General features: G+C 39.2%; 2 protein-coding genes across 4 annotated transcripts in view; both read left to right on the forward strand.

Annotated features, from left to right (window-relative positions):
- pnpla6 (patatin-like phospholipase domain containing 6) overlaps positions 1-2606 on the forward strand; it is a 34225-nt gene extending 31619 nt beyond the window's left edge. For all 3 annotated transcript variants that reach the window (XM_071906296.2, XM_078290880.1, XM_078290879.1), the window contains one exon: positions 379-2606. In XM_071906296.2, coding sequence (XP_071762397.1) covers positions 379-450 — 72 coding nt within the window. In that variant the 3' untranslated portion in view covers positions 451-2606. The remainder of the gene's footprint in view (positions 1-378) is intronic.
- Positions 2607-8435: 5829 nt separating this feature from the next.
- LOC139917212 (ependymin-like) lies at positions 8436-13947 on the forward strand. Its single transcript, XM_071906295.2, has 6 exons — positions 8436-8511; positions 9372-9406; positions 9959-10093; positions 11429-11612; positions 12591-12678; positions 13797-13947. The coding sequence occupies exons 1-6, from the start codon at positions 8436-8438 to the stop codon at positions 13945-13947; spliced, it is 669 nt and encodes a 222-aa protein (XP_071762396.1).
- The last annotated feature ends 471 nt before the right edge of the window (positions 13948-14418 follow it).

The following is a 14418-nucleotide window of genomic DNA, read 5'->3' on the forward strand; positions in this document are numbered from 1 at the left end:
GCCAGTTAAAAAAACCTAGGTTAATATCGGCATTGTATGGTTTTTTTTATTTCTGATTTCCTGCATTCGTGGTCTTCTTTAATCTGTTGTGGGCTTTACAGCTGCCAGTTACCTCAGTCTCTGGCTAGATGCCGTTTCAAGATGAGTGACAAGTGTTGAGGCGAGATCAAGTGTGGGGGAGGAGGGCGGGACTAAAAATATGCTTCTGTTTGAAGACAAAAAGTTGCATGTTATAGCTTTAAATGGCCCCTTTTCAAAGTGAGGAATGGCCGAAATGTCCTCAGTTTTTCAAAATTGCTCACTTATATCCAGAACTGAAACTAGCCCTCAAACTAGCGACACGTAAAACTGACACTCTCTTCCGCCTCTCTTCTGCAGGATGAGGAGAAATCTGTGCGCCAACGCCGGAAACTCGATTCCAACACCTGCTCCGAGGTCTCCGACTGCTGACAGAGGGCAAAAGAGGAGCAAGGAGAGGGGGGAAAAAAAGAGAACAGGGGCCAAACTCTGGGTCCAAAAATATCAAGTAGAGGATTGGAAGTTGGACCTCACACTCAGCTCCTGCAACTTTTGAAACTCTGAAAGACTTTTTTGTTTTTTTTTTCTTGAGGGAATTACCTTTGATCCTTTCCCCCGAACTGATGAACCTTCATCTTTGAACGCACATCAAAGTGGCTTCCTCCTGGCTCTCACACCGGCTTCAGCTCTCCACCTTCCGACTTCACTGACGTGTGGTCTCAAATACAGACCGTCTCTGGAGGTCTAACCCCACACGGCGTCTCTCCCACCACTTACACACCAGACAGAACCCCTGCCTGCCAACTCGACAAACCCTGACGGGATTCCCTCAATAACCAACACACACAACACAACCCGGGACACTCGTTCTCAAGAGTCACTCAGTTTCGGTTTCGAATGAACAGGGAGACGCCGCCTGCATGCCCCCCGTCTGTCTCTCTGAATGTTTATATACGTCTCTAATGTCGATACAGCTTCATGGCACTTCATTACTGATGAGGAGAAGTATTACACGGTCCATGCATCTCCTGTGCGCCTGTGTGCGCTTGTTCGGACGAGTGTGTGTGTGTGTGTGTAAATGTTGGTGTGCCTGTACGCTCACCCGTGTGTGTTTGTGTGTTGGGAGACGTTTTCTGTACTGAGTGAAGTGTTTCTGAGAAGTGGAAATAGCGAGACGTTGTAGAGGAAGATTTGATACTGTGTTGTAGTTATAAATGAATGGATGTAGAAGTGTAGTTACTAACAAGCGAGGTGACGTTGGGAGTTAAGTTTGATGCCAAGTAGGGAGTCAGGTAGGGAAAGATGTGTTGAATATGTGTAGTACTAATTAATGAATGGATGTAGCAATGCAATTACTAACATGCGAGGTCATGTTGGGAGTTAGCTTTAATGCCAAGTAGGGAGTTATGTAGGGAAAGACGCGTGGGAATAGATGTTTCATGTAGAACCCAATGTAGAATTAATGCTGAATGAATAGAGGTTGAAATAGAGTTAGAAAGCAGGGGGTGGGTAGATTAAAATAAGGAGGAGATACTTGAAAAGAGAGAGACTGTTGGACAAAATGGGTAAAGAATTGGATGAGCTGCTGCAGAAAAGGCAAAGAGTTGAAAGATAGGTTTAAGAAGAGATGAAAGAGCGCAGACAGAAGGAAAAAAAAAGATGGACCAGTGCCGGAAAAACATGATTAGCGTTGAGATGTTTTTGTTTAAATCTGCACATACAGTTGAGTAAGCTTGATGTACTGTAGGTAGACTAGATCAGACAGAAGGAGGAGACAGAATGTAGAGTGAAAAGTAGGGATGAATGAGATGATTGAAATGCTTGGATGCGATTGTGTGTGCGTGCGCTTGAAATTGTGCGTTTAGTGAAATTGTGTGTTTCAGCCATAACTGTTCGCTTGAGATCAAAACGGACGAAGACGATGCCTTTTTCAACTGGAGTTTGATCCGTTCACAGCAGACAATGACTATGGAGAGGAGAGCGGGGGGGGGGGGGGGGTGAGATTGTGAAATGGAAAATGCGTAGAAACCCTGAGTAAACCACAACTTCAAACGGCCACAAATTCACCTCATGTAACTGACGCTTGATTAATATGGACCTCTTGTAGAAATTGTAACAGAATTATATTATAACATACACAATGTTGATATTCATATGTATATGAGGAGGAAATTTGTAAGTTGATGCTTTGCTGCAAAACAAGGGAACACCTAAAAAAAAAAGGGGGACCCCTCTTAAAAATCCATTCTCCTGTTCTGGATGGTTGCCAGTTTTGCTTTTTTGTTTTTATTTATTTGTGTTACTACTGGCTTTTTAAAAAAAAACTTTTTTTTTAATATGGGGGAGGGGGGGGGGGGGGGCAATCCAAATGAATATAATGAACTGAATGGTTCTTATCTTAATTAGCTTGGCTTTAGCTGTTTTGCACTGAAATATGTGGAATAATTCCTTGCTTGGAAGATGGGATGTTTGGTTTATCTGCCATCCACCTTCAGATGCCAAGGGAGACTGAATCTGTTCTGACTTGAGAAGAGAGAAAGATGTTAATTTAATATGCATATTGGATAATAAATATAAAATATAATATGCATCATGTCTTGGTTCATTTGAGTTATTTTTTTCCTTTTCATAATGTCTCAGAATGTTGATTAAGTTAAGTTACAGAATGAGCATTGTTTGGGATGACTTTAGAGGGACAGTTCGGTTTTTGGGGAATTTGCCTATTTTCCTACTTAACCCAGAGTGAGACGAACTCATAGGAGCAGCCGAGGGCATCGGGAGGCAAATTCAGGTCAGTCAGTCAGTCAGGTAACGCTTAGTGAGATGATGCGCTTCATCAGATGGCCTCTAGAGGGCAGTTTTGACTGAGATGCAGTGTTTCCCATACAGAGGCACAAAATCAAAAGTTGGTCAGTGTATAGAAATGGATCTAAATGGATCTCTAATGCGCCTGATGTCGCATCACGTCATGTCTGTAATTTGGAGATGTACAGACAGCAGACCAGCAGCATTGAACTCAATCCACAGAGTCTCCCGGTGTGAAAACAATCTTCGCTGCCCTACAAACGTTATCGGTAGGTGACGGCACTTTGTGATATTTAAGTAACGTTAGTGGAATTGGGTAATTTAACTGTCGCAGTGCTTCAGTGGGTCTGTGCTTTATGTTTCTGCCTGCAGTTTGAAGGAATGGGAACTGTTAGCTTAGCTCAATTGCTGGAAGTCTAGGGGATCAAGTAGCAGCTCCTGTCAAAAGTAGGAAAATAGACCTTTTAACTTGGCTGGTCTAACAAAGCTGTACATTGTAATTTGCGTAATTATGAAGTCGTTATTTCAACTAATAATAAAGAAATTTGATTTTATCAACTTCCTATCAACGCTCTCATTCCCGGCTGGACTTCTTTGATGCGTTCAAAGAAGTCTGTATCTATGATACGTTCAAGACAATTGGGAACTGGGAAACTTCCTACTTCTGAATAGGAAAATAGATAAGGATGATGCACCTGACTATGACTTGACAACCTGACCTATTCTTTATGATCATTATCAAAGTCAATGGATACATTTTTTTTTTGATTGTTTTGATTTTTTTCTGGAAAACAATCAAAACTAGCTCACAAATCCAGTCAAGAATACAACTTCCGGTGAAGTTAAACAGAGTCAAATCAGACTGGAGAAAAAAAGTATCTGTCACTCCGCTGCCAATGGAACCGTAGACCAGATGTAGATTCCCAGGATCAGGGAATGCTGTTAGAATAGAAAAGTTAGGCCAAGCTGCTGTTTGCACCAGTGGTCGGTTCCCAAAACAGATCAATATTTGAGTTGGCCCCGTCTTTGTTCAACTGATGTTTGCTTTCCAGGTACAGAAACACCATGTGTTTGTTTCATGTCAGGTGAAAACTGCAGTCCTACTCACTCTCAAACCACAATTACACATTCAAGTATAATGCACTTTTATTTTTTGGTTTTGTTTGTTAAAATTATTAAATGATTAATGTGCACGGGTGTGATTTTCAGGGTTTTTTTATGTTAGGATTTCAGTTTTTTTTTTATGCACAACTAGTAGTAGCACCCAACAGTATATAATAATAACAAAGATTAAGGACATTTCAGCAGGGCGGATTCTCACAAAAAAGTGCTACTTCTAGACATTTGTCCCAATACGTGTTTGCGTTTATCAGGGGGGTAAATTAGAAAGCTGATTTTCTCTTTCTCTAGTGGAGTTAGTCTTACGCTGTTATTATAGTTTATTATATATGTTATTATAGATGACACACTGCTGCCTTGTGAGTAGAAAATTTAAAATTACATCTCTCTTTGGGAAGCTACAACCCAAATTTATTTAACAAACCATTTCCCTTCTGATTAGCCCCTTTTCCCACATAGGAAACACATTAGAATAGATAAATACAAATACATCAATTTCTAAATACTTCCCTAAAAAGTCAAACATCAGCAACTGCTTTTTGTTTGTTGTAAAGGTTAAATGCCATGATTCATCATTTCAATCAAAATGTCACCATTAAATGCAACTAAACAACATGCAATCCACTTCTGTACCAACAATGCAACAATATTATTCAGGCTCAGGGGTTAAAGTGGGCCGGAACGATCCGGAACGGCGTTCCTTCACCTTCGATTAATAAGTAGCCTAAATAAATCAGATTGGCAGTTTCATACATAATAATGTCAAGCGAGTTCACAGGGCTGCCAACTCTCACGCATTGACCGTGAGGCTCACGCAATTGACATTTTTCACACGCTCTCACGCCACAAGTCCATTTTCTCACGCAGTGAAAAACAAATTCATAACTGATAAAGTCGCGGCGTGAAAAGAGACACTGACAGCGCACGGACAGACGAGACAGAGCAGCACCGTGCAGCAGCGAGTTATTCAGACCATCTGAATAGCGAGAAATATACACAAATCTATTATATTGTAATTTATTCCCATGCATGGTGCTCAGAGTAATCTCAGTCATCGGCTCTTCTGCGTCTCTCCCTCTCCTCTCGCGCCGTGCGCACGCAGGCAGGAGTGAGAGTGAGTTACTATGGTTACGGGGACGCTCTGTGTCTCTGTCGCTCTGAAACTTTCTCGTGATTCCCAATAATAGGTTTTTAGGTTAGTATGTATGCCTATGCAAAATCATGAATGTAAGCACCTCAATGCTGAAATCTAGTAACATAATTTTTCAACCTGGACCCTATTTTCCCATCTTTTTGTGTCCAAGTGACTAAAGGGGACAACAATTTTTGAAATTGGTCCAGTATTGAGCGAGATCACTTCAGCCGGCTGCCGCGAAACGAGCTGCAATGTAATCCGACGGGGTAAATCGCACCGTCGATGTACGTCCACTAAAAGTTCTTGTTTTTGCCACTGACAGGCTCAGATTGTTATTATAAGTGTCTGACAACATTATGGAAAGGACCCTACAGAGAAATGAAACGTTTTTCTTTACCTTTTGCTTGATCCGGTCTGTGTGTAACCAAGTCTCGCTCAAGTCTCGCGAGAGTTGAGACCGGATTACATTGCAGCTCGTTTCGCGGCTGCCGGCGATGCGATCTCGCTCAATACTGGACCAGTTTCAAAAATTGTTGTCCCCTTTAGCAACTTAGACACAAAAAGATGGGAAAATAGGGTCCAGGTTGAAGAATACTTAAGTTACCCTTTAACATTATACAGGGTTGCTGTTTCTTGACTTAATCCAAGAGGTTAGGCCGTGTAGAAATGCAGGAAATTTGTTTTAAATTAATATTTTTTTCTGACCCCCCCACCAATTATGCATCTTGCCCCCCCGCCCGGAAACAGGGTTCCCCCACCTGCCAAATCCCACTTTAACCCCTGTTCAGGCTCATAACACCAGTGAACGCTTTATGAAGTTATTTTTTACCTTCTGCAATCAGAAGTGACGATGGTTTTATTCACAATCTTGTGCTCTGTCTAGACTTGATTTCTTTTTTGTTCCATCCAAGTCATTGTGTCTGTTGTCGCTTCCATGATTGCTGATAGCAAAACAAAAACAGTTTCCCTCACAGGATCAATGAAGTAATCAATTCAAATCTGCTTAGACCGTTTGATCTGGCAGATAATACCGGGAGTTTTATTATTCTGCAACTCCAGTCTTCAGATAAGGAGGAAGCACCTGACTGTGAGTCGACTACCTGGCCCGTCCTTGATGGTCATTATCAAGGTTCAACTGCGGTTGTTTCCGTTAGAAAGGACTTGTCTCTGAACTGTCATGTGATTCAGCTTCATCTCTTACCTAATAGGTTTAACAGTCTTCTGATGGAAACATTTTCCCATCATTACACTGTAAGTAAACGAAACGAAAATCCATTTTGAATTTTCCTTTCAGCCAACATGCTTTTAGTTTTACTGTCACTGCATTTAGAGTGTGAATGGTACACATCAATAAAATGCACAATGCGTCCTGTAGCCTATTGTCTTTAACAACATTAAAATGTATGGTAATTGGATTCTATTTTCTATTTTACTTGAAAAATGGACAACGTGGTTTTTTTTAAGTAAGGGCACCAAGAATCAGGCAAAATGATTACTAAGATTGCAATATGTGAGAGGTATGTCAATCTCTTTTAGACCTTTCTTACTTCTTAAATTCAGAGGCTGTAGTTATTCATTACAATCAGCGTGTGTGTATGTGGCCTTCATCAATTGATCCACTGACTTTGATAATGATCATAAAGAATAGGTCAGGTTGGGTTGTCAAGTCATAGTCAGGTGCGTCATCCTTATCTATCTATATCTATCCATCTATCTCTCTCTCTCTACATATATATACTGTATATATATACACTATTTAACAAATCTACTTGTTAAGTAATTTAATACTTTTAATACTATTCATTTCATAATGGAAGTCATTTTTGCCACCAACTAACATGAAAAACATACATGATACAACACACAATACATACAATAGCAGACTCAGCAGCACAGTATATTTCAGATGTAGCAGAAGTAACACTGAGGAAAGGAGACGTGTAAGCTTTCATTGTACTTTAAGGTCCTTTAGATAAGTGTCCATGAAATAGCATACAGCAGTGTGTTGTTGACAGTTGCTGGCTGAGAAGCAGGCAGCTGGCAGCCACAGTGTTGGAGATACGGGTTTGAATCCCCGGAGCAGCTCTGTCCCCTCGCTCTGCAGCTTCCCTCGTCCTGCTCTTGAGCAAGGCACTTCATCACCCTGCTAAATGACAGACTGGCTGCACTGGCTGCAGATTCCAGGTGTGAATGTGACTAACTGCATGAAGCAGGGCATAGCTATAAAAGACTTTGCATGTTCAGCAAATCTGCTAAAAAAGGTAAATATACTGTATAGAGAGAGAGAAAGACAGTGTACATGCTACCAATAATCTTACTATATATTATGTGACAACAGATAATCAGGTTACACTTCTGGAATAAGGAAGGGTGATATTTTATTTTGAAACAAGATATTTGAAAATGAAGATCTCCAGCAGAAGCTAAATGCTTTAAATTTGGTTATCTGTATATTGTGAGGTTCTATCTGAATTTATAATAGGCTAGTTTTTATATCTCATACAACAAAACTATTAACCTTTTTTAATTTGCATACTTTAATCATATTAATGAATATTTACAGTAATCAGGTAAAGTCCATTTGGCATTCAGCAAAATATTCTGTCATCTATTTTCATCTGCATGTACTACAGTTTATTGTGTGAATAAATGACACATTAGTGACACAGTGATACCTTATGACTGATTTTCTTGTTATTTCATGGCTTTAACATGGAAATAATAAATAAAACTTTATTTGTATGGCATTTGTCATGACCTTCTTAGGAGTTTATATATATTAATACTATTTCGAAATTAATTAATTTAATTAATGATACTTGTTTTAAACTATTTGTTTTGATGTCTTATGAATCTGTATTGCTGTGATGTCTTGTTTTTAACTTTTGGATTGCTGAATCTCCCACGTGCACAACAAATTTACCCTTGGGTACTAATAAAGAAACCTTGACCTTGAACCTTGACCTTTCAAGACGAGTGTCACAAAGTGCCTCCCGAGTTAAAACATAAAAGACATACACAATAAAAAAATACAAGCAAACACATGAGTGCATCACAAATCAGGGAGTGTAATATCTATTAGTGTAATAATCTGATGAGCCTGGTGTTCGAACAAGAAAAAAAGCATGTGACAGATTGCATAACCTTATCACCATTTGTCATATCAACTTTTCCATAACACCCTATCTAGGCGGGAAAGCTGTAAACTGGTGATGTTTGCTCTCCTGAAGACCCTCAGAGATGTGAGCGGGGCCGGCTGTGAGCAGGTATATAAGGAGGTCTGTGTGACTCCCGGAGGTCAGAGCACCCTCAGGTTCTCCTCGTCCGGGTTCTAAAGGTTCTCCCACAGCTTCTCAACATGAACTTCCTCAGTCTGCTGGCCTGCCTCAGCCTGGCGCTGGTGGCTGCTGCCGCCCAGAAGCCCAAACCCTGCGGTGAGTGAGTGGGGACGCTGGGATGGGTGGAAAAATAACTCTTATGTTAGTATCCAGTGGTATTATAGTATCGTATCTACTGGCCATATGGTTAACAATGTTTTACAATATGAGTTTCTGAATTAAATTTTTGATCGTCTAGTTTAGCTGTACATGTTAATACAGAGGGAAGAAAAAATGACTAAATTGTGCAGGTTAAAGACACCCAAAGGGGCTTGAAAAGCATGAAAAGGAAAATAAATTTGGCATGACAGACACATAACTGAATAGTATAGCCTTTGTAGTGTTTTCTGATCATATGCATAACAATATTGTAAAATACTGTATATGGACAATAGACAGAGAACAACAATAGAACAAGAAATTTTATTTATTTTTTGTATATTTCTTGATCATATGCCTAACAATATTGATGATGTGTAATATATGGACAGTAGTTTGACTGGACATGGTTATTATTTTATGTGCGCCTGAAACTTGAATTTGGTCACAGTTTGACTTTTGGTCATTTTTGATACTGGGTTTTGACTCATTATTTTCCCTGACCTAAGCATAATAATACTGAAGGACATACATATGAGTTCATTTCTATTTTTTTTTATCTATCTTGATACCCTAAAATTCAACATTCAGTATCTCTAAACAAATTTTAACAAAGGACTTTACCTTAATTTTCATAGTATCCTTTTTTTGTAGGAGTACATTTTTTTTTTTTTTTCAAATGAACAATATTTAATTTTGGTAAAAAAAAAAACCCCACTTACTATAGATCATAGTTTTAGCTGTTTTGGACCCATATTCAGTATGTTAAATTTGGCACGCAGAGCTTGTTTGTTAATAATTCTGACCTCCTCTTCCAGTTACTCCACCTCTGATGAGTGGAGGCTTCTCTCTGGTGAGTATGGCCAGATGAAATATCCTCCAGAATCTATTTTCCTCACATTTTCTCTTTCCTTCACTCTTCACTCTCCTTCCTTTTCCTCCACCCTTACATCAGTTTCATCTTTTAAATCCCTTCTAAAAACACACTTTTATATTTCTTTATTTACTTATTACTGTCTATTTAGGGGACAACTTGTATTGTCTGGGCATTCATGTGGTTCGGCACACACACTTTTATGTAAAATTCGATCTGTTTTTACTTATATCTCTATCTTACTTTTTATTTCTTATTTCTATTTTTTATTTATTCTTTTTTATTCAACTTCATTTTATGTAATTATGGTACTTTTACATCACTGTGGATTTTATTGTATGTAAAGCACTTTGTAAACATGGTGCTATACAAATAAAGTTATTATTGTTGTTCTCAGTTCCATTCCCCCTGTTGTGTGTGTGTGTGTGTGCGTGCAAAAGATGGCCTCATGAAAAGTGACCCCCTTCTTTTTCTCTCTCTCTCTCTCTCTCTCTCTCTCTCTCTCTCTCTCTCTCTGTCTCTCTCTCTCAGATGGCGGGCGATGGCCTCGTCATGTTCACTGGAAAGATGCACTATGATGCTTTTGGTCAGAGGGTGCGTGTCAGAAACTATGGGATGATCGGCAATGAAACCTTTATTTTGGACCAGCTGATGCTTTTCAACCAGGTACTGCACACTACACAAACCTGGTCAAATATATTTTTCATGATTCGTTTTTGCCAGGTGGCTGGGCTTTGCCACATAGGATAGAGCTATGAATACCAGACATTTTAGACCTTCACAGTACAGTATTTCAGTTTTGTAGACTTCACTGTGAATGACAGGGAACATGGACGATCTGGTAGTCCATGCAGGTTAAAACAAAAGGTAAGAATTACCTGCAAATACAGTTTGACAGTTTGAAATACAGTTCTTCTTACAATATAAGAATAGCAGGTTGGATGTCACTCCTCTAACAGCTGACTGGTTATTAGTTTCAGTGAACCAGAAACTCACCTTGCAGAACATTTTCATTCAATTTTCACTTCGTTCCCTGTTTTCTCTGCATCAGCATCTCTAATCCCTCCATTTAAGCTTCAGTTAATATCCTGTAAACGTGAATGATGTCAGCACTCCAAAGCTAGCTATTCTGTGCATAATTTACACCTAACAACGCACTAAAGAGCAATAGAAGCCAGTGTTGCCACTCATGAATTGAATTTAGAATGCATCGAAAATTCCAAATCAGTTCCTGGAGTTGGAATTGAAATTGGAATGTCACCCAGCTGTAAGGAGACAGAACTGGAATGAAAGAATGAAGGAAATGAAGGAATGAAGAAACAGAACTGAATTCCACTGAATTCCACTTCTAAGAGAGTTTATCTCGACTCTCAAAACATTATAAATCAAACGTTATGAATCAAACAAAAGACAGTTAAACAAATCAAATACATTCAATCATAATGTATGTATGACGATTACATGTTCTGCATCAAAAGCTCCCTTTAACATTTTATGATATTCAGTATTGATAATATATAACACCACGTGTAATCTCAGATATGTGGTAGGGGAAAAAAAACAAAAAAAACATGGAATTTCATAGAATTTCATTTAATTAAATTAAACTTAATGAAATTTCAATTCAATTCCAATTCTCTTTCCTGTCGTTTTTTTCAAATTCCAATTCCAATTCCTTAGGTGAAGTGGTATTTATGAGTTCATTCATGAATTGACACTGATAGAAGCAGAGAATTCATTCAGAATTGCCTCCCAGCTCATACCATAGCAGCTGCTAAATCCTCTACAGGTTCACACACACAAAAAAAAACATTAGACAATACAATACAGACAATAAAATAAAGACAATACTTAACAACAACACGGTATAAATGGAAATAAAGTGTAAGTTACTACACATTCTGACTTCAAATACTATTCAAACTTTAGACATAGTCAACAAAGATATCAACGATGAGCCTTACAAGGTTTGCACTCTCTTCCTTCTCTCCCTCCCTTCAGAAAGTCTATTATGATATCGACTGGAGAAAACTCTCCTGCAAGAAGAGGAAGCTGGATGTCACCTTCGCACCCATGCAGGTGTCTCCTGAGGCTCAGCTGATGAGTCAGGCGGTCATGGGCTCCCTCTCCTCCTGGGGAATGGGTGCGACAGTCAACACTTGGGCTGGAGTGCTGCCACCCAACGGTAAGACGGCCTATTATAATATAAATCTCCCACATGATGAAATCTGGTCTTATTTTCACAAAACTAGGAGAGATGATGCATTTGTTCCGACATTTAAAAGATTCACCCATTAGCCTGACGGGGGCGCTGTAATAAAAAGTCAAAATTTTAAACCTTGAAAGGCCCAAACTCCGGAAGTCGGACTGACATGAAACTACACCGATCCAGCTATGCTTGCAAATTACACTCATTTGTTTTTGTTCTGCACTGCCTATGCAACTTGATCTTTATACTCTTTTTATGCATTTTAATTCTTTATTTCTTCTCTCTTCTTATACACTTTATCTCTTATTTGTTTTTGTTTTTTTTATCTTATCCTGTATTTCTTATCTAATGTCTTATATACCTTGTGTAGCTTTGTGCACTTTGAATTGCCTTTGTGTATTAAATGTGCTATATAAATAAACTTGCCTTGGACTGATGTGGGCGCTATGATTAAAGATCAACATTTTAAAGTCAAATGTCATATTTTCAGACACGACTTTCCCACTTTTAACAAAATTTGGCGAGACGATGCATTTTGTCATGTTCAAAAAAATACACAGATTGGCTTGAGTGGCTAGTCTGAGATATGATGCAAGTAAATCAACAAAGACCATACTATCACTACTACAATATGAGAAGGGTAACATAAAATTTTGAATAATTAGCCCAAACACATGACATGCCATGTTTACTGTTGCCTTGTATTACTCATGTACTAATGCCTGTCCCCGCATCACCTCAGTGATATGAAAACTGTTAGGAACATAATTAGAGACTAGATGCTACTGTGATTTCTGCGTCTAATGTGACCAAGTTGTTGTTCTGTGTGACGTATCGCGTGTTGCTTCAGCGAGGAGGAGGAAATTCCATTCTACTTCCACTCATAATAATATTTGGAGTGTTTTGTGTGGTTCGATCAAGTTCTCCCATGTGACCCGTGCTCCCTGTCTGCAGGCATGTACATGAACGTCTTCACTGATGTTGGCTGCATCCCCCTGACCTGCATGGCCTTCTCACCGGAGTCTGGATGGACCACCATCAGGTGAGTGAAGCCATCAGGGAGGATGAGAGCCTGATGTGCGATATGTACAGTCTAGTCTGCCGACCATCGCATGTCTTGTCTTGCGCTTGTTTGCTCTTAATGTGCGAAGTCCTGTTGTTCTTGGATTATCTGTGTCATTTAGTACTGTGAAACCCAGTGCAGTGTTCACAGTATGTACAGGCAAGTTGTCAAAACTGTACGTCTCTGCACCAACGTCACCCAGAAATTTCCTGTACATTTATTTTACTTTTTTAATTCACCTATTCCTTAGATGCTCAATAAAGCATAATAGCACATACACAGCAAATTTGTCAGTATTAAAAGTGAACACTGTGCCATTGTTTATTTAAGTGTCACAGTTTTCTGTGCTTTTCTTATATATGTTGATTGATTGATTGATTGATTGATTGATTGATTGATTGATTGATTGATTGTATTGGGTATAAAAGTACAGACAATAGTACATCCCAGAGGATAAGCATACTTAAACACTTGTTTCCAATGTGGGCCTCGATGGAGAACAAAAAAGAGGAAAAAAACAGTACACAGAACATATAATATTACAATAACATTACAATTAGATATTTAATACAAATAGAAGAAATTCCACACTACAGCTAAACTAAACTACAAAGCGTGGGTGTGTATGGGTGTATGTGGGAGTGTGTGGAAAAGTGTGGAAAGGTTTACACCCATCAGAGTTAATGTAACACTTTTAAATAGTTTTGAGCAGCCGCCCCAGAGCCATATCAGCTCTACAAGTGGACAAACAACTCTCCAGTCAACTCTTGTCAACTCAAAATAATTGTCACCAAAAAATCACTCTTGCTGTGTATGCGACTTTTAGGCTGATTACAGCAAAAAGTAAAAGTAACACGCCAACGAGACATTTCTCGAGCCTGTTCTCCTTAATTGTGACCATGTGTGTGTCTCTGTGCTCTGTGACACTTTGTTAATTATCACTGTGTCTGCGCCATGACAACAAGACGAATTCCTGTATCCTATCGAGGATTTATTGCAACTGGTGAATAAAGTGATCCTGATTCTGATATTGAAACCACACTGTACAGTTTAGAGTTTGCACCGCCGCATAAACCGAATTGTTGTTCCTATTTCAGCACCTTCAACTGGGTTTTGGGCACCACAGACCCGATGGAGTTCATTCCTCCTTACTTCTGTGGCAAGTCTAAACTGGAGGAGACGGAGAAAGCAGAGACCTTCTTCACTGCCTTGGTGTCTCTGGCCAAGCGGACCAAGAGAGAGCAGTAACGACGTCGCCAAGCTAATCACCAGTACCGCCCCCTTCAAGGCAACGGAGATACATCTTTTATCAAATGATCTAGTGAAATTCATTGAAAATACATAATAGTTTGGATCCATGAGCAGACCTGACCTGTCACAGTAGTATTTACTTTTCAAGGTTTTAGTCTTGCATGGGTGCCACATAGACAGCGTTTGCTTCACAGGATAATACAGTGAATCACAAGGAAGTATTTGAAAGTCAATTTAGTATACTTTTACCTCTTTTCTGTGATTGACATCTTACTTAACCCTATCTGAATTGCCCTAATGTAGTAAAACCCATCCGGCACTCTGGTACTTGCAGGTTAAAACAAATGCTAAAAATAAATGAATTGAAGGGGTGTCCGGAGGACATTTTGGTGCTATGATCTAAATGTAGAGGTATGCAGTGAGGAAAAAAGTGAGGGAGACTTTGGAAAGACACTCTGTGTAGTTGTA

This window comes from Centroberyx gerrardi, chromosome 3 (genome assembly GCF_048128805.1).
Source record: "Centroberyx gerrardi isolate f3 chromosome 3, fCenGer3.hap1.cur.20231027, whole genome shotgun sequence".
Lineage (NCBI taxonomy): Eukaryota > Metazoa > Chordata > Actinopteri > Beryciformes > Berycidae > Centroberyx > Centroberyx gerrardi.

Coding starts and splice junctions, on each gene's coding strand:
- LOC139917212 (XM_071906295.2), top strand. CDS start 8,436: ATGAACTTCCTCAGTCTGCTGGCCTGCCTCAGCCTGGCGCTGGTGGCT. Junction 11,613..12,590: donor TGGAGTGCTGCCACCCAACG/GTAAGACGGCCT, acceptor CCCTGTCTGCAG/GCATGTACATGAACGTCTTC. Junction 12,679..13,796: donor TCTGGATGGACCACCATCAG/GTGAGTGAAGCC, acceptor TTCCTATTTCAG/CACCTTCAACTGGGTTTTGG.